The 22,839-nt window shown below is 50.9% G+C and overlaps 1 protein-coding gene across 1 annotated transcript in view; it reads left to right on the forward strand.

Moving 5' to 3' along the window:
- The window catches only part of LCP2 (lymphocyte cytosolic protein 2), a 41,131-nt gene that overhangs the window by 14,934 nt on the left and 3,358 nt on the right, over positions 1 to 22,839 (forward strand). Inside the window, exons 4-18 of the mRNA XM_080676662.1 lie at positions 1,304 to 1,372; positions 1,803 to 1,834; positions 2,376 to 2,413; positions 6,138 to 6,333; positions 8,220 to 8,317; positions 9,652 to 9,718; positions 9,804 to 9,887; positions 12,750 to 12,775; positions 12,891 to 12,910; positions 13,000 to 13,107; positions 14,427 to 14,461; positions 17,647 to 17,776; positions 19,161 to 19,213; positions 20,383 to 20,477; positions 21,351 to 21,428. Of these exons, the coding sequence (XP_080532788.1) occupies positions 1,304 to 1,372; positions 1,803 to 1,834; positions 2,376 to 2,413; positions 6,138 to 6,333; positions 8,220 to 8,317; positions 9,652 to 9,718; positions 9,804 to 9,887; positions 12,750 to 12,775; positions 12,891 to 12,910; positions 13,000 to 13,107; positions 14,427 to 14,461; positions 17,647 to 17,776; positions 19,161 to 19,213; positions 20,383 to 20,477; positions 21,351 to 21,428 (1,129 nt within the window). The remainder of the gene's footprint in view (positions 1 to 1,303; positions 1,373 to 1,802; positions 1,835 to 2,375; positions 2,414 to 6,137; positions 6,334 to 8,219; positions 8,318 to 9,651; positions 9,719 to 9,803; positions 9,888 to 12,749; positions 12,776 to 12,890; positions 12,911 to 12,999; positions 13,108 to 14,426; positions 14,462 to 17,646; positions 17,777 to 19,160; positions 19,214 to 20,382; positions 20,478 to 21,350; positions 21,429 to 22,839) is intronic.

The following is a 22,839-nucleotide window of genomic DNA, read 5'->3' on the forward strand; positions in this document are numbered from 1 at the left end:
TGTGAACTAACATAAATTCAAAGTAAAGGAGCGGAGGGGAGAGCAAGAGAACCGGATAGAACAGCCGGATCAGGCCCGCGGGCCGTAGTTTGCCCACGGCTGGTCTGGGGTCTGGAGGGTGCTGGTCAGGAGGGAAGCAGGAAGTGGAGGGTGCTGAGCACGGCCTTTCTAACATAGGTATTTTGTTCTGGGCCAGGCTTGTTACCTGGAGACAGTCACTTCGCAGAAGGCACGTAGCTCCTGGGTCATTCTCAGATGGGCACGAACACAGGAAGTGGTGTGTGGGGGGTGCTGGCCTGGAAACGGGGGAGCCCGGCCTCTGTGTTGTGGAGAGAGGGGTGGCCTTCGTCACTAACCCACAGGTGGCCTGTCCCTGCCTTTGTCGGGGCCGTCTGTAAAATGGCATTAGACCAGGTCATCTCCCAGGCTCCTCCCAGCTGCCCCGAGTCCCTAGAAAACTCTGAGCCTGTTCACTCCCGTGGGCTCAGCAGCGGGTATGAAGGGAGGCTGGAGTCCCTTGTCCTGGGGGTTTGCTAGAGCCCAGGGAACGGACGCCTATGGCCAGGGCCTGCTTGTGTGCGGTCCCGCCGGAGAAGGCCCTCCCTGTCTCGGTGTTTGGGGAATTTCTGGTTCACAGCCCCCAGGATCTAGGAGTATCTCCAAGGGTCCTGGCCACAGTTAGCTTCAGGGCATGGGTGATGGAGGGAGTCTTCCACTCCCACTCCCACTCCACATGCTGTTCCTGGACTGGGAATACTTCTCTGAGATTAGAACCCACGTCACTGAGTGGGGAGGCAGGCAGAGGAGAATGAAGGAGATCTGGGCTAATGAACAGCCCCTGTCAAGCGCTATACAATCATCTCCGAGATGACTCAGGCTTCCTAGAAGCCAGACATCACCGCAAGGCACCAGGAGTCAGAGCACCTCAGCCAGGAAGGCTCACGCGATAGCATCCACTACACGGCGAGCACCTCCATGTCATATGGCTGAGGACTCCAGAGAAGGGGGCCAGGTGTGAGCTGACCCGTCTTCACGGAGGGCTCGGGGCTGGACTGAGGAGGCTGAGCCAGACACAGAGGGCTTACCGGGCAGGAGAGGGCTGGCAGGGCATGCAGGCGACCAGCTCGGGGGGGGGGGGGGGGAAGTGAGGAGAGGAGCCTCCTAGGGACTGGCTGGAGGCAGAGGAGGAGGCTGGGGGAAGCTGGTCCAGGCGTGAGGTCGGACGGGTCGAGGAGCATCCGGTCTCAGTGGGAAGGCTGGGGGCAGATGGTGCTGTCACCTTATCTGTCCCTTTATCTTGCAGGATCCTCAGTAAGTTAAGTCAAGAAATCAACAAGAATGAGGAGAGGAGGAGCATCTTCGCACCACGCAAGTGAGTGGGCCCCGCGTACTGGAGGGGGGGCAAGGATTTTCATACCCAAGTTGGGCCTTAAATGGGAGGCGCAGAACTGGTTCAGCCCAGTGGTTGATCAGTGTCCCTTCAGTCCCGGGGTCTTGAAGCTGGTTCCTGGGAGGGGTGGGGGTGGTCTCGCTCCCTACCCTGCACCCTGGGTCTGGGATGTCAGCAGAACTTCTCCAAGACAGGCAGGCAGTCACGAGCTGCCCGTGGCCCCACCCATGTGGCTTTGGTGGTTTTTAGAATTTGGGGCCGTCCGGCTCTGGTTGCCAAGCAACAAGGACATCAGTCCTGGGTGGTGAGATATACTCTCCACTGGGGGATCCTCCTGCAGGGCCGGATAGAGGACAGGGGGAGCCTCCTGAAGTCAGTAAGGCCATTAACGCAACGCTGTTTGCCTTTGCAGACCCCAAGTCCATCGGTTTCCTGAGGAAATAGGTAAAGGTCTCGGGGTGAGAGAGATGGCTTCAGGGGGCGGGGGGAGGGGGAACAGGCGCTTCAGTCTGTCTGCTGGTTCCTAGGGCTCCTGGGTGGCTCCAGAAAAGGGTTTGGGTCCCGATTGAGGGCAGGAGAGATGTCACTATACAAGGCACTTGGCTTATGGCCCTGCTCAGCGGGCACCCTCTGCAGAGATACAGTGAGGAACGCGGGGCCCGGGGCGGGGGTACGGGAGAACACAGGCTTTGGCTGGGCACCTGCATGGAGCCAGCCCCCTGCTTCTGAGCCTCTAACGCAGTCTCCCAGCGGTTACATCGGCGACTTGAAAGCACTCTCGGTGGCTGACACACAGGAGGTTGAGAGCCTGCTGCCCTCTGGGAGAATGAGCCCCTCAGGCAGGCGGGCTAGCACTCAGGGGGGTGTCAGGTGGGACGGAGGCCGGGATGGGGCACTGATGGGGGAGGCACCTGAAGGGAGAGCTGCTTTCACTTTCTTTCTAGCGCCTTCTTTGGTACTAACGTAGCCCTGTCTCCTTCCACAGAAAGCCACGAGGAGGAGAATGGGGGCTGGTCGTCCTTTGTGAGTATGGCTGGCTGCTCTGCCAGCAGTTGCCAGAGCGTCTTTGTAGGGAGGAGCAGGCCTCTCACAGATGCCAGTGTACCTGCCACGGTCAGGGAATGCGCGAAGGCTGGAGAGTAACTCTTCTTGGCGTTGCCAACCACGTGGCAGCACGCCAGCTTCTCTTACAAACCCAGACGCTGGGCCGAACTTGGCCCGTGCAGTGCAGCAGTGCAGCCCACACTGTCACCCACCATTCCCACCCACGGCAGGGCCACCCCCAACCCCTCCCCTGCTTTAGAGCAGCGTGGATGTAGCTTTTCTCGTGCACATAAGTCCCCCCTGGTGAAGCAATAGGAAGGGGATTTCAGAATCAACCTTTAGCCCTGAGAAGACCTCAGGGAAAGTTCCAGCCAGTTGGTTTTATAGCTGAGGAATCACAGTGGTCCCTTTGAGGTTCTAATGAGCTCTGCACACCCTCACTCCTAATATCCAATATACACTGAGTGGCCAGATCAGTATGATCTCTGAACGCATAATAATCTGGCCACTCAGTATATATATTAGAGGCCCGGTGCATGAATTCGTGCATGGGTGGGGTCCGGCCAGCCTGGCCAGGGGGAGGGGACATGGGCAGTTGGCTGGCCTGCCTGCTGGTCGAACTCCTGGTCGAGGGGACAATTTGCATATTAGCCTTTTATTATATAGGATATATACCGAGTGGCCAGATTATTATGTGTTCAGAGACCATCATCATCATCTGGCCACTCAGTGTATAGTCCCTGCGCACGAGGCTAGGCCCAGGCGAAGGCTCCATGGGGATCGGAGCCCATCTGTGGATTTTACGGATGAAGCTGCTGAGCCCAGTGGGAGCCTGACTTCTGAGAGCCACTCAGCTAGTTAGAGACCGCCGAGGACCAGGCGGCCCGCGCAGGACCAGACGGCCCGCCCCTGGGCCACGGGTCTTCCGGGAGGTGCTGCCTCCAGTGCAGTGGCTCCCAAGCTTTTTGGCCTTGCCCCACCCAAGCATCTCTAAAATCCGGATGCCCCCCTGTGACATAGAATTCTTATTATTCAAAAAGTGAGCTCCTAGTCACAGGGAGGAAGCCTAAAAGGCCATTCACTTGGTCTAAACAAGCTTCCAAAGAACGTGGCATCCGTGAAAGAGAAAAATAAAAGAATGAAAGGACAGTTGAAGTCCTGAGGAAGAAGTCACTAAGAAATTGTTAAAAAAAAAAACAAAAACGAAGTGATATGAAAAAATAGCAAATAGTTTCCAAACATATAATAAGAAAACTGAAATGCATAAATATGTCACAATATATATTTATATACTGTATATGAGGCCCTAGAACAGCCGTGGGCAAACTACGGCCTGCGGGCCGGATCCGGCCGGATCCAGCTGTTCTATCCGGTTCTCTTGCTCTCCCCTCCGCTCCTTTACTTTGAATTTATATTAGTTCACACAAACACTCCATCCATGCTTTTGTTCCGGCCCTCCGGTCCAGTTTAAGAACCCATTGTGGCTCTCGAGTCAAAAAGTTTGCCCACCCCTGCCCTAGAACCATAAGAAATGTGAAAAATTCACTGTTAGTAACTCATTCTCGAATTGCCCCCCTTAAAAATCAAATTGCCCGCCCCCGCCCCCCGTGGGGTGTGTGCCCCACGTTGGGAAGCACTGATCTAGTGCCTTTAGGAATAGGCCCCACACATTCCTTGTCCTATTCACTGGGATTCAGGCAAAAGGGAGCACTGAATTTGAAAAAGAAGCCAGCTACGTCTGTGCTTTGTGCCTGAACACGAAGGAATAGGACGGATTTATCTTGTATGAAGGGAAGACAGACCAGAGCGCCCCCAAAGGTTTACCCATCGGCACAGAAGCAACATCCTGGCAGGTGCTGGCATGCAGTGCCTTCTGTGCAGGCTCAGCCCGAGAAGGGCCTCCCCACTCCCGTCTATAAACACAGGGTTTTCATTCGCTGCGGACTGCACCGCTCGGGGCCTTCACGTCGTGCCAGCACCACATGGGCACTGGGGGGCGGGGTGGGGATAAAGAACCCGAATGTGTGAGCATTTCGCAGCGCAGGGCATGCACAGGGTAACACACGCACGGGGCAGAGTATGATCAGGAACAAAAACACACACGCAAATCACTGGGAGACATAATCGTCCTAGAGGCGGAGAGGAAGAGTCTACCACTGCAGAGGCCTATGGGAGAGGCCTGGTAGGAAGTCAGGAGCAAGGGGCCCGGGAGGGCAGGCTGAGAGAATTGAGGGTCACCCCACGAGGCCAGGGCACAGTCCGCCTGGGCTGGAGAGGGCTGACACCATCGTTCTGAAGTCCTGATTGTCACAGGTTTGTCCCGCCCCCCACTTGGCTCTTAAGATAAAGAAACACTAATGACAGGACAGGCCGTTTTTGGAGTTCAGGAAGCCACTCAGTCCTCACTTTGCCTTCCACATATATTTTTAAATGCTCCTCAAGTCGAAAATTAACACAACCATCTTTCAGTTGAACAATTTGGTCTTCCTCACGCCACCCAGCAAAGCAGTCAGGATTTCTAGATTTTCACTCCGTAGCTTTCCTCACCGAGCTGCAACCTCCCGTTGCTTCTTTGCCCTGAACTCGAGAGAAATGCCCTGGGCGCGTTGACTGCCCTCGACTTTGGCAGGAGAGTGACCAGCCAGTCCGCTGGGCGGCTGATGGCAGCCCCTCTTCTTGGGACGTCATTCCTGTGACTGTCCAGGTCCAGGGATTGCTTCACAGGCACCCACCCCACCCCTAGGGCTGGCTTTCCTGACACACACAAAGCAGCACACGTGAAACGCAATACGATACAAAACGTAGAGCTTAGAGCAGGGGTGGGCAAACTTTTTGACTCGAGGGCCACAATGGGTTCTTAAACTGGACCGGAGGGCCGGAACAAAAGCATGGATGGAGTGTCTGTGTGAACTAATATAAATTCAAAGTAAAGGAGCTGAGGGGAGAGCAAGAGAACCCTCCGCTCTTTCGGCTCCGCGGGCCGGATAGAACAGCCGAACGGGCCGAATCCGGCCCGCGGGCCGTAGTTTGCCCACGGCTGGCTTAGAGTCCTCCCAATAGAGCAGCTTCCAACTCGGTGTCACGCGTCATGCGTGGTGACCTGTTTCTATATGTGCAGTCCTCAGCCAACACGAATAGCGCAGTGTGGCTGTCCCCTAAACATCCTCAGACACAGCACAACCTGCTTTCTGACTCTCAGGCGTGGCTCTCTGCCTTCCCATTAGCGTGGCCTTCCGCGCTCACTGGGGTGTAATGAGAAGACATTTTTTGGGCACAGCACCCACCATCAATGAACAGAATCGACATGAACCTGGGGCTTCACAGATGGTCCAGGCATCTAGTCTTCCTCTTGGTGATGCCTGGAGTCAAAACTCTTTACCCAAACGGAGCCAGGTCTCCGGCCCCTCCATTCCAGCATCTTCCTTGTTTCTTCTGCTTCTCTCGGTTGGGCAAAACGGTGCAGAGGAAAATGCACTGCCCTCATGGCCTGAAGACCTTGACGGAGGTCCCAAGGCCACGGCTTGCTGGCCCTGTCAGACTGTCCTCCCCACCTAGGTGCTCTCATCTGTAAAATGGGAGTAACCGTCCTGGTGCTGCCTCCCCTCGCGAGTACCACGGGGAGGCTTGGCAGAGAGAGTAGACACGGGCGTGTTGAGTGCCCAGGAGCCTCTACAGCCTGCACTGTCCCCGTCACTGTGGGCAGGAAGATGACTACGAGAGTCCCAATGACGACCAGGATGCGGAGGATGATGGCGACTACGAGTCCCCCAACGAGGAGGACCAGGCGCCCGTGGAAGACGACGCCGACTACGAGCCGCCACCCTCCAATGATGAGGAAGCCCTGCAGAACTCCATCCTGCCTGCCAAGCCGTTCTCCAACTCCAACTCCATGTACATCGGTAAGGGCCCTGCAGCCCGCCCCCGGCCCCCGGCCCCCGGCCCCTGGCCCCCACCGATGGACGGGAGGTGGGCGCCCACGCAGCAGAAAGCTGTATGTGCTGATGCCAGCTTTGGGCAAGTGACTCCATCCCTCTGGGCCTCGGTTTCTCATCTGTGAGACAGGATAATAATAACACATCCACGTGGGTTTGCTGTGAGGACTGTTGATAGTGCAGAGCAATCATTGCCTATGGTGGCTGACACCCGCATGGAACGGCCACTTGAGGGTACGTGGCAGGAACAACTCGTTGTGTCCTGTTTCTCCATATTTTTTGACCGACTCATAGTTATGTGACACAACTACCCACAGGCTGGCAGAATAAACTAACCTTATTGAGTGGGGTTTGAGCATAACTTCAGATGTTTTAAGATTTTCACTGTCTGTTTCTGTCAGCCCATTTCTCGTCCATTCCTTCACGCATTCATTCAATGAAAATCACTGACCTCCTACTATGATCCAGGCACCATTCTAAATGCTGAACGTCAGCATTATCAGGGAAGAAGACATAGCCCTTGCCTCGCAGGGATATGGTGGAGCAGAGACGGTGACAGAAAATAAGCACGTAGAATAGAATCTCAAGGAGTAAGCCAGAAAGTTGATGGTCAGTATCACAAAAAATTAATACCACCAATTCTTTAGCTATATCACACTTGGCAATTTTAAAGCCCTTTCATAAACGCGATGTCAACATTTTATTTTGTCTTTTTAAGCACTCTTCGTGATAAGGGCAACAATTATCAACCTTTTTTTTATATATAGGGAAACAGGCCCAGCGAAGAAACAGATAACTAACTTGTTGAGTACCTCGTATGTGTCAGTTATGAAGATACAGAGTGAACAAGACAGTCCTCACCCTAAAGAATTCATAGTCCAGTGGCTGAGGCAACATCAAATGAATGAGTCACAAAATGGTTTAATTAAAACGTGATATATACTCAGAAGACAAGTGTGGGAGATGAGGTTGGCGTATATGCCTAGTCTGGGTTTGATTCCCTGAGGATGTGATAGTTAAGCTGAAAGTTAAAGGATGAGTAGGGGTGAGGCTAAGTGAGGGTAGTTGTGGGAAAGGAAGAGCATGCTAGGCAGTAGAAATGGCCGTGCAAAGGTCCTGGGGTCAGTAGGAGCGTGGCATCTCAGAGGAGCTGAGAGATGGCCAGTGTGGGTGGAGTGGCATGAGCTCGGACCTGGCTTGCCTACTTTCTAAGCCCCATTCTCCATGGACAGGTAATGCCTCTCAAGGGGAGGGGCGAGGGTGAGACAAGAGAGGCACCCAGGGCCCGAAGTGTAAGGAGGCCGGCACTGGCAGTCCTGGCCTGGCCTTTCCCTGTTGAAGGGGTGGGGACATTGTCAGCCTGCAAGCCTGGCTCAGGGATACTTCTGCAGTGACCAGAAAGATGTGAGTTGCTCTCCAGGGCAAGTCCTGACCAGTTAAGAATCTGTGATTGGGTAACAGGAGCTGAAGACCAGCTCCTCCCTTTAAGGGAAGAGATAAGCCAAAGGAGGAAGTAGGAGGGGACCGAAGAGCCCAGAGCATTTGTGAGGGGAAGGAGGGGAACCCAGACAGGATCTCCATGAGCCGTGAGTGCCAATTGAACCCTGCCCAGGCAACTGGGTGTGCCTCTGTGTACCAGCATGTGTGTCAGATTCTCCACCGCTTGTAACCCAGGTATGGACACATCCCTGCCTCGGCCTGCGCTGGCGGAAGTGTGTGGGACCTAGGGCTCCTGGAGCCCCGAGATGCGCAGAACTGGGTGTGGGGTCTGTTTCTGGGAACCCCTGAGCGTGGCCCACACTCACCTTGCTTTAGCATTTCTCCTTTCGTTGTACTGTGCTTGCGTTTCCCAGACCGGCCCCTCTCCGGGAAATCCCCACAGCAGCCGCCCGTGCCGCCCCAGAGACCGATGGCTGTCCTCCCGCCCCCACCAGCCGGCCGGAGCCACCCGGTAGGCCTCCTCGCTCTTCCCTGGCACTTTCTGTCCCTTCCAAAGATCTCCTCTGCCAGAGAGAAAAGAAGCCGATAAACATCTTCATCTACTTCTCACCAGTAAGACAGGATTATATGTAGGCTGGGAAAATGCATACCCACGGACTCACAGCGTTGTGTATATGTGTGTGTTTTTTTTGGGGGGGGGAGTGAAATACTAGTGATTTTTATTCATGTTATAATGCTTATTGGTATTTTATTTTTATCATAAACAATTTAAACTAATTGTATAATAAAAAGTCTCTCACTTTTGAAATAAGTGAAAACTGTAAAATATACTCTAAGTCAATGACACCTACTGGTATTCCAAGAGTTCCAGGTCCCCTTTTCTCTCTTGCAAAAAAGATGTGCGCCACCTGCTGGCCAATGCCGGAAATTCCACGGGCAAATGCCTGGGCCTACAAGGTTTATGATGTAGTGAACCAGATCGAAAGAGAGAGAGGCAGCAACTCCCTTTCCTCTTTCTCCAAACTTACAGTCTCAGGTCCTGGGGGCCTATCTGAGTTCCCAGAGGGACCCCGAGAGACCCCGAGAAGTTCGGGATAATGAGTCAATATCTAGAAATGTGTTCTCTGCATGAGGGATCTGAGCACTCTTAACAGCTATGGCAAGTGCCAAAGTGTGAGGGCTAGAGGGAGGGAGAGGACATATTGGCCCCAAAGCTCAAAATCAAGAGCACACCACAGTCAGGACCTCCCATCTAAGAATGGTCGGCTCCCTCCTGCTTGTGCAGTTTTCTTGCGAATAGGGCTCACAGACCGGAATTGATCTACAAATGCATTTTACTTTTGAAATCTGAAGGCTGTGAACTCCGCTATTGGGATGCAGAATTCCCTCATTCAATTAACAGCTATTTATTGAGCAGCTACTGTGTGCCCAGCAGCATTCTAGCTGCTGGGAAGAGAGTGAGCATGAATAAGACAAATAAGGTCCCTGCTTTTGTGAAGTTTTGATTTGGTCAGGGGGGGTACAAATAATAAAAAATTAAATAGAAGTATAAACAAGACCATTGGAGTAGTTGGAGGTGACACTGAGCTGGATCCACTTGCAGGCTTATCAGGGAGTAACTCATTCACTCCGCTGCCATGCAGGAATCGCTTTGGGGGAGAGAGGGAAGAGCAGGGGGCTCCCATAGCAGGCTACTGTTCAGTCAGCGATCAGAGGTTAAGATTGAGGGTGGAACTTGGAAATGGGGAAAAAGCGAACAGATTCGGACATATAAAGCCACCAGGAACGGCTAATGTGTTGCAAATACTTCCTAACATTTGTGTTTTTTTTTTTTTTTCCAAACAGCCACTCCCCACACCCCAGCCCAACCACGAAGAGCCTAGCAGAAGTAGAACCCCCAAAACAGCAAAGAGTGAGTACCACCCTCTCTGGCCCGCCATGCTCCACCCCCAGCCAACCATTCTTCTTGTAACTGACTTCCTTCTTTTCCCTTCCAGTCCCGGCTCCTTCGATAGACAGAAGCACCAAGCCTACCCTCGATCGTTCGCTAGCTCCATTGGACAGAGAGCCCCTCACACTAGGTCGGTATCATTCGTACTGAACGCATAAAAATGATGGCCAGCCTTCAGAGAGTGCTTACTGCATGCCTTTCACACACACCCTCATTTAACTACCACCACGACACTATGAAGTGGGGGCTATTAGAAACATCCTCGTTTTACAGATGAGGAAACCGAGGCACAAAGAGGCAACTTCCCAGGATCACTCAGCTACCAGCTAGAGACCCAAACCCAGATCGGCCTGAAGCAGAGCTCCTGCCCTTTGCCCTGTGCTGGGCCTGCTTCTCCCCGCGGCCATCTGTGTACACTCATCTCCTTGTCCCCCCGAAGGCGATGCAGGGGGCACTGTGGTGCACTGGGCTGAGAGACCTGTCATCAGCCACCTTGGTTGCTATTTAGCAGCTCCCTGGCCACAGGGACCTAACCTTTTCATAGTTACCTCCTTATTGGCAAGGTGTGTGTTCTATTCGGAGAAAATGCCTTATAAAACTCTAACTATTTAGGTGCTATTTTAATGGCAGGGTGACTTTTTTTGTTGTGTGCAGTTGACCAAACTGTGGGTATACGACAGTCCTTTCCCCCCAGAACTGACCCAGGGTGGTTTTGGACTGCAGCTACCTCCACAGGAAGCTATTTTCAACTCAATTCTAAAACGTAGCTACCATTTACTGAGCACCTACTATAGGCCCAGTGCTTTACCTACCGTAATCTTTTACCTACATTATCTCTGATTCTCAAACCAGCCCAACAAAGGGGGTGCATTATTCCCCCCCCCGCCCCCGTGTCCATGCAGATGATGAAACTGAGGCTTGGAGAGGTTGAATAACAACATCCTTAAATGTGTATAACTAGGTACAGGATTTGAACCCACGTCTTTCTGACTTCAAAGTGGTGCTCTCTTCCACCACCTCCTCCTGCCATGGAAGATGCGGGCTTTTTCTCCTGTGGACCAGAGAGTCCCGGGCAAGGAAGGAGCCGCGGGCTTGGAGGGATAAGGAGCCTGGAGGCCAGGCCCCACCCGGGCCCTTCCTCCCTTCCTTCGCTGCACTCGGAGCAAGGCGTTCGCCTTCTGGGGCCTCAGCCTCCTCTCCCGTTGGCAAAGTGACTGTCAGTTCCTGGCCTCGAGGCTGCTGCTTGCTGCTGTTTTTCTTAAAGGGCTCCAGGCTCTGCTGGCTCATGCCGGACTGGGTGCTGCCCCAAAGCTTCACAAAGTGGCATACTGCCATCAAGGCTCAGTCACCTCTGAGCTAACCCAGCCTTTTAAAAGATTTCCTTTTCCTTTTGGCAGGGACCTTGTCTTGACAATACCAGCTCTGCCCTCGGAGTGACTCACTTGTCCGTGATGTTTTGGGAGAACTAACCTCTTACAAAGCTCACACTCTTCACAGGAGATTCCCAAAATGCCCAGAGAATATGCATAAATAAGTGATTTTTTTTAAAAAATATATTTTATTGATTTTTTACAGAGAGGAAGGGAGAGGGATAGAGAGTTAGAAACATCGATGAGAGAGAAACATAGATCAGCTGCCTCCTGCACACCTCCCACTGGGGATGTGCCCGCAACCAAGGTACATGCCCTTGACCGGAATCGAACCCGGGACCCTTCAGTCCGCAGGCCGACGCTCTATCCACTGAGCCAAACCAGCCAGGGCAAGTGATTTTTTTTAAAGAGAAAATCTATTCAGGCCTAAAGATATAAGTTTTCTGGTTATCCCTCCAGAGTAGAGTTTTCACCTCCAACGAGTTTTATGAATGACAAACTTATTCTTATACCACCGAAACGCTCCCCCACTAGGCAGGGAGTCCTTCACAGTGAGACAAGATCCTTAGCCCTGCCGTGGGCCTGGCCGTACTCAGCATCTAGAAAGTAAAGCATGTAAAAATACAACTCCTGGTAGACCATTTCACTGTCTACCTCAGGGTGGTCGCTGCGCAGGACGGTGGGAGGGAGGGAGGGAGCTCAGCTAACAGGGACCAAGTGCCTGGCCCTGCATACAGTGTCCCCTGACCCCCGGAGCAAACCTGTGCACTTTCACCCACAAGCCCATTTTACAGGTGAGGAAATTGAGACGCAAAGACCTTAAATAACTTGTTCAAGGTCAGGCGGGATTTACTTCTAGACCTGCTTGAATCCAGCTGAGTAAGACTCGTATTACATTGAAGACATAGGGCACTTCAGACAGAATAAAGAAGCAATCGCCGGGAATAACTGTGCAATTGCAGAGTTCTCATTTCCTCAGGGAGCCTGCGGGTTATCTGCTCCATGAGAAAAGTGAAAGAAAAAGAAAGGAAGAAAGAAAGAGAAAAAGAAAGGGAGAAAGGCCAGCCAACCGAAACCGAAACCAAATGATTTGCAGCCCACCAGGAGCATCTTCAGAAACCCTCTTCCCCAAGTTAAAAATCTCCTCAGAAACTACATATAATTAATATTTTATATAATGTCAACGGTGCCAAAGGGTTAGAGGAAGATTAACCTCTTCATGGCAAATGGCTTTATTTCAGATACAAACATAAACGGAGGCTTTATACCAGAACCTCTTGACCAATGAAGGAGGGATAAAACCCCGAAAGACATTCGATCCTTTTTCACCCGTTACCTAAAATAAACTGTGGACGAGATGCACAGAACCCAGAATACTGTTTGCATGTCCGCAGTGCTGTGTGACCCTGGGCAAGTCACTTAATTTCTCTGAGTCTGTAAAATCAGGTCTAAGGTCTATGGTTCTTCACGACTCGACCCCAAGCAGCTCCTTCCCTCCCCCCGCCCCCCCCCCCCCGCCCCCCATGGGACTCAGTTCAATTTCATCAAACTATCTTTCAATGCCTGATGCTTAGCTGGTAAAGGCCAGAACTCAAGGCCCGTCTGCTCTTTGTCATTTACAGGAAAGAAACCAGTGTTTTCTGACAAGGTGAGCTGTTTTCCTGCTTGGTTGTGTTGTTTTCCTTTTTATGGCATCTTGTATCTTGTCTTTATTCTTTGAAAAGTGCTGAGGCCACTCACGTGTCTTCCCTCCTGTCTTGCAGCCCTCGACCCCAGCAGGAAGGTGAGTGCCCTGTCGTGTCTGCGGGAGGGAACTGGTCTACCCGGGGACTCTGGTTTGTGTCTCACACATCCTTTCTCTCAACTCCGCAGGCCTCTCGGGGACCCTTTACCCAAGATACCAAAGCCTCCTTTACCACCGACCACGGAAAGACACGACAGGAGTAGCCCCTTGCCCGGGAAGAAGCCACCGGTGCCCAAGTAACTGTCCTCTGTTGCTTGAGCTTGTCATTCGCTGCGGGTGCCCCGCCCCCTGCCTAGTGGTAGCTGTGCTGGGGACCCGCATCCGTTTGCTGCTATGGCTGAGGGAATGCTAGGGCTGCTCAGGCTGGATGCAAAGTCCCAGGGTCCCTTTGAAGAAAACGGCAGTCCAGCCAAGAAAGGGGTGGAGAGATGCTTAATCGGGGGTGTGGGGGTGGCTGCTGTTTATGGAGACCTGGTCCTCAACCAGTCACATGTGTGGCTGCATGTTGCTTCCACCACAGGGCATGGGAACTGGACCTGCCTGGCGTTGCAGTTTTCTGTACAGACAGCAAGAGGAGATAATTGGGGTGGGGGGGTGGGGGGGAGAAGGGGTGTTGGCCACTGAAAGTGTCTTCCTTGTTCTGTAACAGCAGAATCCTGTGGTCTGGTCTAACATTGCTCACTTTGCTAGAAAGTTCTGGGGGCCTAGTTACCAAAGGGTCGGGCCCAACCTCACCCCTTACTAAGGACAAAGCCAAGGCCTCCGTTTATCTGAATAATAGCTGTAACTCTGACCCTGGCGCGGCCAGTGTGAGGATTCAATCGGGCCCAGGGCTGGGGGACACCCCCAAACCTCAGTGATCAAGTTAACATTTTAATGGAATATTTAAAAAAATCAAAATGAATGGGAAAAAATATCATAATGAACAAAACAGCAGCATTTTAAACACACACAGGGAGACGTGGCAATGCCACCCCCTGCCCCCGCGTCCCTCTGGAGGAAGAGCGGATGCTGACGGGGATGCGGGCCCAGGCGCACAGCTGCCTGCCACCGCTCCACGGCAGCTGCCACCAAGCCTGCTGGACCAGCTGTGCCTCTGGGCAAAGCCCCGGAGCAGCAGCGTTTTCCAACTGTCTTCTCTTCCCCCGAAGGGTGGGCCCGGGCTGGCCGTTTACCACCACCAGCAAAGGGGAATATGAGCTCCAATGGCTCTCATTTGCTTGGTAAAACATCTATCCAATGAAATTTAATAGCTACTAAAGGGTTAGTTTGCTGGCTAAACCCTTTTTTCATTTGTAATCATTTGCCGCAGGAGCTGAACAGAATAAAGGGTTGCCTAGCTCAGCTGGCAACATGACAGAGCTCAGTCACCAGACCTCCCCGCAAGGCCTCTCCCGCTTTTCTGCTGGGTGTTGGGAGTGCTTTGCTTCCCATTTTGTCACAGCTCAATGGGCGTGGTTTCTCATTATTACGTCAAGTGAAACGATCTATGTTCTGAGGCCGGGTCTTGGAAACTTCATGCTCAGGTCTCTTTCTTTGCCCCAATTCATTTCAGGCATGCCTGGGCACCAGACAGAAGGGAGAATGTAAGTACACAATGTCATTCGGTGAACGCCTGGCATGGGGGAAACTAGTGCGGGCTCTGTGGAGGTGGGGGTCCCTCTGTCCCTGCCTTCACTGAAGCCCATCCCAGCGATGAGCCTACACAGTGGGCTCCAGAGTCCTGTGCCCGTTGGGGCCTCCTCCTGTCCCACCTGCCCGCTGCCAGGCTGCACTGCAGTAGCTCAGGCTCCTGTCAGAGCTGCCAGGGCAGCTGGGTGAACAGCAGCCCCAACCCGGGTGGCTAATAGCAAGGGGAAGGGCAGTGGGCGGAAGGGAGAATGAAGGGAGGGATGGCCGAGAGGCTGGGCCTTGCCGCAGAGTTTCTAAGTCCTCTCTCTTCCTTTTAATTCCTGCACAACCTTCAAAGGAGGGGAAGCAACATTTATTGAATGCCTACTGTGTGCATGTTAGCAAGTTAGCTACATTTGGTGGACCAGCTGGGTGCCCGGTACTTGCCCAGAATTAGCAATGGAAGTCTCATGTCCCAGGAATTTCATCAGTTCCAGGCAAGCCAGGAAAGTTGGTCACCCAGATGAACACATGCTTTGCATTTACTGACCCCGTGAGGAATCACGGTTTCTCTTATAAGAGGAAACTGAAGCTCAGAGCGGGTGACACGCTCATTGCAAGTTGTACAGCGAGTAAGTAGGCAGGATCTGAGTCCTCTGGTCTATAAGCACACTGCAGGCTATCATACACCTGCCCTAGCCTTCATTCTTACAAAATACCACGCCCAGGAGCTTGCTGAGCAGAGCAGACTTGGACAGAAGGTTTGGGCTAATGGGTGGGGGCATGGCCGCCCAGCATGGACAGATGGCATTTGGGGTCCCCAGCATCCCTTTCCGGCTGCTGCAGCGTCGCCTGGTCTCTGTTCCTCACCCGCCCACCCTCTCCTTGTCCACTGTGCCTGCTGTTTTGAAGCTCTGTGCCAGATGGTGTGCTTGTTCAGATGAAGTGGTAAGACGTGATGGAGGCAGGCAAACCCACAGCCAACATGCTAGATAGTGTATGATCATGGAATGAGCTACAGAGGTGAAGGGAAGAAAGTGACCCATGGGGGTCGAGGAGCCAGGGGTGACTTCTTAGAGGTGACATTTGTGATGGCCATTGAATGCTGGGGAGGGCACAGAATAAAGTCACCCTAAGAGAAATGGGTTTGCAGCCCAGCCTCAGGAACGTCCTGAGCAAAGGCAGGTGGGTGGCAGTGCCCATGGAGCCCAGGAGCTGGCGAGAATGGCAGCTTGGCTGCCGAGCCAGAGGGGCACGCGGAGGGAAGGTTGAAAGTGAGGGTGACATCACATTCCTGAGGTTCACAGGCTCTGGAAGGGTAGATGCTCATGTCATGAGAACCTGGGACTGGATAGGGTTGCAGCCGTGTTGCAGAGAGCTTTCATTGTGGGGATTCGCTGAGCCCATGTGCGTTAGCTCTGCAGCCCTGTGTGGGGACTCCCAGTTGGCCACGTGGGGATGAGTGATTCTGGCTATGATCCTTCTTGCCTCGTCTCAGTGGTAGACTAGTGACAGCTGACTTTTATTGAGCACTCCATATATACGAGGCCCAAGTAATAACTAATGTAATTCTCACAACACTTTCAAACAAAACAAGTCCAAGTTGCCAGTTTCAGTCTAGTCGGTGGCAACATGGCTGTTGCCTGTCCCATCATTTCTCATCTGAGGAGCAGAGCAACTGTGTCCCCCCTTGCTCGTTTCACAAGGCTGCCCTGCAGGTCAATGTGCTGAGCGATGTGGACGCACCTGGTAGGCCGCATCCTAAATAAGATGCAGTTGCTCTTAACGGGAGTGGCCACTGCACAGTAAAGCCCAAAAGAAGGCTGAGCTTGGGCTTCCAGCCGTGGGCAAACTACGGCCCGCGGGCCGGATCCGGCTGTTCTATCCGGTTCTCTTGCTCTCCCCTCCGCTCCTTTACTTTGAATTTATATTAGTTCACACAAACACTCCATCCATGCTTTTGTTCCGGCCCTCCGGTCCAGTTTAAGAACCCATTGTGGCCCTCGAGTCAAAAAGTTTGCCCACCCCTGGCTTAGACACATGTAGGGTTGAATCCAGTTCTGTAACAATTCCTTGGCAAGTTAGGAGGCCCGCCGGAGCGGCTGGTTTCCAATTGTACATGGGGATGTTAAATCCTTGATGGGTCGCTAAGGAGGTTGGATGAAAGATCATGTATGAATCATTGGGGGTATGTAGTAGATAGTGTCATTACTGTATCTTTGGGCCCTTTTAGGCACCTCAGGACCTATTTGATGCTAAGTATATAGGGAGAGGCTCCGGGTGGAGTGTCCTTCGATGCCAGTTTGTATTAAGGAAGCATAAACCACTTAACTAGTTCTGTTCCCTACAATATATTCATTACAGAGTCGCACACTGCTAATGTGAAATAGAGCCATTTATGTGATCGAGGAATCGTCTTGATGATAGACTAATATATATTTTTTCTTCCCTTTACCAGGATGAAGATGATGGTATGTTCATCTTACAACTTATAACTCATCCCTTCCTTTTTCTGCTCAGGCATTCAAATGAAATTATTTAGTACAGAAACACCATCAAGTCAATTACATTTGTTAGATTAGTATTAAATGGACATATATCATGTGGTACACTGCATGGATATAATAAAATGGAATAGTTTGGCTGGATTACCAAAGAGAACTATTAAGTTCATGCGTATCGGTGCAAATTACTTCACAGTACAGAGAGTGAAAAATGGCAGGTATGGTTTGATGGAAACATTTCTATTGTGCCCTCGCATGCATATGGGTAAAGGATCACCAACTGCAGAAGGATAAGACAGCATGAAATCTGGCTTTCATAAAACAGAACAAAACTTGAGAATCATTTCTAAAATGCATATGGTTTCCGATTGATAATTTTCTGCCAACTTAGCATTTCAAAAAAGAAAGAAAAGAAAAATGGGTATTACCGAGAATGATATAGAATGGCAGCATTTTAAAATGCATGCTAAGGTGAAAAGTCTCTAGAAAGTCCTTGGGAGGTGGGGTTCCATCCTACCAACCACTTCCTAATTACATTTCATCTTTCTTGGATTTTTGTATCTCTTTGGACTAGTTGTTTCTAATGGGGGCGCAGTTCCGGAATGTTCTATGACACTTGGATCCTGATAATCAGCTTTACTTCTTTCTTCTTTCCCACAGTGCACCAAAGACCTCTTCCCCAGCCAACTCTGCTCCCCATGAGCTCCAACACTTACCCTTCAAGATCCCACAAGCCATCGCCCAAGCACTCCCTCCCGTCGGCACACACGTTCGGAGCGTTCTCAGAGAGGTTTGTGCAATGCCCTTAAGATCTAACTTAGCCTCTGGGTCCACTGAGACCGAGCGAATGGGAGGTAAGTTGAATGAGCCAGTGTATAGCAGGGTCAGAACAGTTTGGGTCTTAAGAACCAAAACCAAGCTAATCACAAAGAGCCACACATCTTAACCCACTGGTGTCCTCTGAGTCTGGGCTCAGGGTCCGAGAGGTACAGATTAGAATGCCTTCTGGTCATCCCAAAGAATGGACTCTTGGGCAGGAAATGGGGAATATTTTCCCTTTGTGAGTTAAAACAAACACACGACCACTCCAGAAACCCAGTTATGTGAGTACCTGGAGTTCACCCTGCACCTTGGATGGCAGATGGAGAAAGCCTACCATGTACTTGGCAGGTGCGAAGAGTTCACTGTGCAGGCTCCTCCCCGCAGGTCCTCTCTCCCAGCAGCAGTGGCTTATCTCAGGGCCCGCAGCAAGGCCGGCCACAGGCATGAACAGGAAAAAGACGCGGTTGTTTCTCCCTCAGCAAGCCCACAGGATGCCTCTTGGTGTCCCCCAAGACCTCTGGCCCTTGGGGCTCACTCTCTCCTTTAATATCCAAAGGGAGAGGCCCAGTCCCACTCTAAATACGGGAGAAAACTCAACCATCAGCATGCCTCCCCACTTCCCCCGCCAAATATCTGGAAGGATTCTCATTGTTTTAAATCTCCCTTGGGTGCCTCTTGCTCTGATTTGCTGCTGCTTCTCCCCCTTCCAGCTATGCCTCTTCCTCTGCCACGCCTGCCATTTCCACACTGTCCGCCCCACACCGGGCCCCTGCCCTAGCCTTCATTCTGACAAAACACCACGCCCAGGAGCTTGCTGAGCAGAGCAGACTTGGACAGAAGGTTTGGGCTAATGGGTGGGGGCATGGCCGCCCAGCATGGACAGATGGCATTTAGGGTCCCCAGAATCCCTTTCCGGCTGCTGCAGCATCACCTGGTCTCTGTTCCTCACCCGCCCACTCTCTCATTGTCTACTGTTAGGCCCCGGGGGTCCCCTGTTCCCCAACTCCATGCCCATTACTGTATTTCCCTAACCATGACCGGGCCTCTCCCCAGAGGACTCTGTCATTCCCCAAACTCAAAAGCCCCAAACTGCAGCCACTTGTAAATATGGAGTCACTTGTAAATGCCCTTACTTACAGTTTTCTTGGTTTTGTTCGGTGGCCTGTGAAGCTTGCTAGACTTTGGACGGTGGTGAGATGCGTGCGCCCCGTTCCTTCTCGGCCCGGCTCCCGCGGTTTCAGGGCTGGGTGGGAAGTGATCACAAAGGAAGGAGCGTTTCAGGCCTGTCTCCCTCAGGCAGCCTCCAACTGGCTCCTTGTCCCCCAGCTGAGAGTGTGTTCTTTTCTCCGTAGCAGCAGCAGCAGCTTCCCGCAGAGCGCCTCCCTGCCGCCTTACTTCTCTCAAGGTTTGTGGTCTGGGACCCAGGGGCCTACTCCAGGCAACACGCCTTCACGACAGGGTTGCCAGCCCGTGCCAAAGCCTCTTGGTGTTGTTGGTTCCTAAAGGCATCTGACGTCCTCACCCAGCACTTAAGTCGGTGTCTGCAGTGCGCCCAGGGCTGCTGGACACACACACCTCCTCCGGAAGGCGGCCTTGGCCTTTAACCTTCCCAAGTAGACCCCCCAGGCCTGCTGTTTCCATCCAGGGCATAGTACTTGGCTTTCTCTGTAGTTTGTTTCCACAATGAATCTACCTACACTTGACTTCTAAATTGAGAAACATGTTTAAAACACAGATTAAGAGAACCCAATCCCCAAATTCCATTTCGGAAAGTCTGGGTGAAGCTGTGCCCTTTTTTTAAAAATATATTTTTATTGATTCAGAGAGAAAGGAAGAGGAAGAGAGAGATAGAAACATCAATGATGAGAATCACCTATCGGCTGCCTCCTGCATACCCCCTACTGCAACTGGGCATGTGCCCTTGACTGGAATCGAACCCGGAATCCTTTGGTCTGCAGGCTGACACTCTAGCCACTGAGCCAAACCAGCTAGGGCGAGGCTATGCCTTTTAAGTAATATCTCCTCCAGGTGTTCAAAGCGAGTGAGCAGCAGGGAGCAAACTCTGGTTCTAAAAGCTAACAATATTCTCAAGGTAATTTCACCTTGTCTTGGGCAACTGACATTTCTCTTTGTGAACATGTGAGAACATAACTATCTTCATTCCTGCCTTGTCACCACCTGGTGGTCGGGAATCCATTCTGGGCGGTGGGGGGTCGGGGGGGGGCGGCAGCTGGAGAGTCTATGAAAGTTCTGCCTCTTGAATATTCTTTCTGGTGATCACATTGGGATGATGGTGACTTTTTCACCAATGGAGCTAGTCACTTCATGTTATGTAACACACACATTTGAGAAGTCATGCGAATCGGTGGTACTATGAAATTCCAGTGCCCCGGCCACAGAACGATGCAAGCAGCACTTGTGGTTTAGAGCAGGTGGAAATTATTGTTGAACTAGGCTTCCTGAAATGTTAGTTGCTGGAAACAACTGCAAGAACATTTTTGGGGGGAGGGGTGTTATGACAGAAGTGAAAAAGGGTTTACAGTAAATTAACTTCCAAATGCTGTGCTTTTGAAGGTCCTGGCAACAGACCGCCGCTCAGGTCAGAAGGCAGGAACTTTTCCTTGCCAGTTCCAACCAAACCCCGGCCACCGTCCCCTGGGGAACAAGAGGTAAAGACACACATACGTTTTCATTGCGTTTTCATTTCCCCCAGCAAATGAATCACCATAAACTCCCACTGAATGTTCTTTTGTATTTTTATCTTCTTGACCTTAATTATATATACATATATAGATTGATATGTATATGTATATATGTATATTGATTTCAGAGAGGAAGGGAGAGGGAAGAGAGATGGAAATATCAATGATGAGAGAGAATCATTGATCAGCTGCCTTCTGCCTGCCCCACACTGGGGATCGAGCTTGCAACCCAGACATGTGCCCTGACCAGCCATCGAACCCAGACTTCCTGGTTCATAGGTCCATGCTTAACCACTGAGCCATGCCACAGCTGGGCATGGCCTTAATTTGTTTCTAAGTGAAAATAATTAAAAGGGAGGATCCAGGTGAAAAATATATTCCTTTTTCTTGGTGTTCTTAAAGACTTTTCCAATGGCAAATGTGTTTTGCATGTAACAATGAGTACCATAATCCTATTTTTCATCTGTTTCCTAGTTTATGACCTTGAATAAGTCGCTTAAATGCTTGTTAATTCATTTTTTTCATTAAGTCTATTATTCTATTAAACTGAAGAAATTATTACATCTATATTTTTCCTGATTAGAGATTCCATTATCTAATATAAGGAATACTTATTTGCAGATACCTTTGAAACTAGCATCATGATAAAAAGCAGTTTGCAGGAAATATCTTCTATTTAGCCTTACCTGAATGATTCTATATTAAATTAAGAAAACAAACGTTTCAAACCTCATGGAATGGAGGTGGTGATTTATGAAAATTATTACTTGGAGGCCTTTCTTTTTACTTACTTATGTAACTGCACAATTTATTCTGTATGTTAAAAATTTACATTTCCAGAATTCATTAAGTGAGGAGTGGTACGTTTCATATATTACCCGACCGGAGGCAGAAGCTGCTCTTAGAAGGATAAACCAGGTACTGTGCTAAAGTTTATTTTTAAGTATAAATATTAATGGCAGGAGAAGAAGGCTTTTACTGAGTACCACTTACGGGCTAAGGATTCTGCTAGATCCACGCTGTTACACCAGGGGGACCTGTTAGTGCTGGCTTCACACCTCCCAGCAGCCGTCCCAGTGATCCCTAGGGCCCCGGGAAAAATCTCAATGAAGGCTACACTGGGCTGGCAGAATCGCAGATTTTATCATCAAAAAGGCCCAACTTGTCATAGGAATCATACAGTGTCCAAAGAAGACTCTCCCGCTAAGTTCCAACATCTTACTGGTTCAGGCTTCCTCTTCATACTCAGTAGCCATTCATATGGACGGGAAGAGGTCATATCCAGGCGGACAGCCAGTCACAGCCAGGCCCTTTCCTCTGGAAGTGTCTAGCTGCCCTTTAATGTTGTCAGGTCTTAACCAGATGTCTTGTCATCCGGTGCTGAACTTAACCTTAAACCTACACGAATCAGAGAGGAGAAAGCGAAGACCCTGCATCTTTCACATCTCGAGTCCACAACAAGGGTTCTCAACCTTAACTGCACCTGCAAATCGCCTGGGGGAGCTTTTTAAAATCCTGCTTTCTGGGTCTCACCTGGAGAGGTTCTGACTGAATTAGTCAGGGGCGCTGTGTGCGCACGGGGGGGTCTTCAAAACTCTCCAGGTGATTCTAAAGTGAAGTCAAGCCTCTAAATCACTGATCCAAGGCTATATTTTTTCAAAGGAGATGTTCTGACCGAAATTTACTCATTAACTTGGAATGAAAAGCACGAGGGAAAGTCATTAATGCAGATCGATGGCTCTATAAAGCCATCCTGATTCAATACACGAAGAGAAAGTAGCTTAAGTGCGTTCTTGCTAATTAATTCTAATTTAATATCATTATCTTTACAGTATTCAGATTAGATAGCAATAATTTATGGAATAAAAATTTAAAGTACAGGACAAATCACAACACTATTTTAGGAAATAGAAAAAAATAAAAGCACAAAGACAGTCCACATGCAGTTTTGTTCAGGGACGAAACACTCCCCCTGGAGGTCAGGAGGTTTAAAAAAGTGCGTGAATTTCAAGGCGTTTGGGTGTTTTCTGACTTTGGCTGAGGGAAGAAGGGCAAGAAAATTAGCTCCCAGGAGTAGGGAGCTATATCCTTAGTTGACCAATCAAGTCCTTATCTCACCTGGCCCTGGAGCCACTCAGCCGCCTATGTGTTTTATTCCTGAGAGGGCATTCCTTTCCATCAGAGACTGCAGAGGTTGAGTCTTAGGCCTTTCTCTGCTGTCCTTCCCCATAACCACTCCTGGGATTTTAGCAGTTTGGGCCCTGAATGTTCACCGGCTTGGCCTGACCCACTGTTGACTTACCGTTCCCATCCCCACACGAATGTTTCC

Source organism: Plecotus auritus, assembly GCF_963455305.1.
Source record: "Plecotus auritus genome assembly, chromosome: 6".
In the NCBI taxonomy this organism is placed as follows: domain Eukaryota; kingdom Metazoa; phylum Chordata; class Mammalia; order Chiroptera; family Vespertilionidae; genus Plecotus; species Plecotus auritus.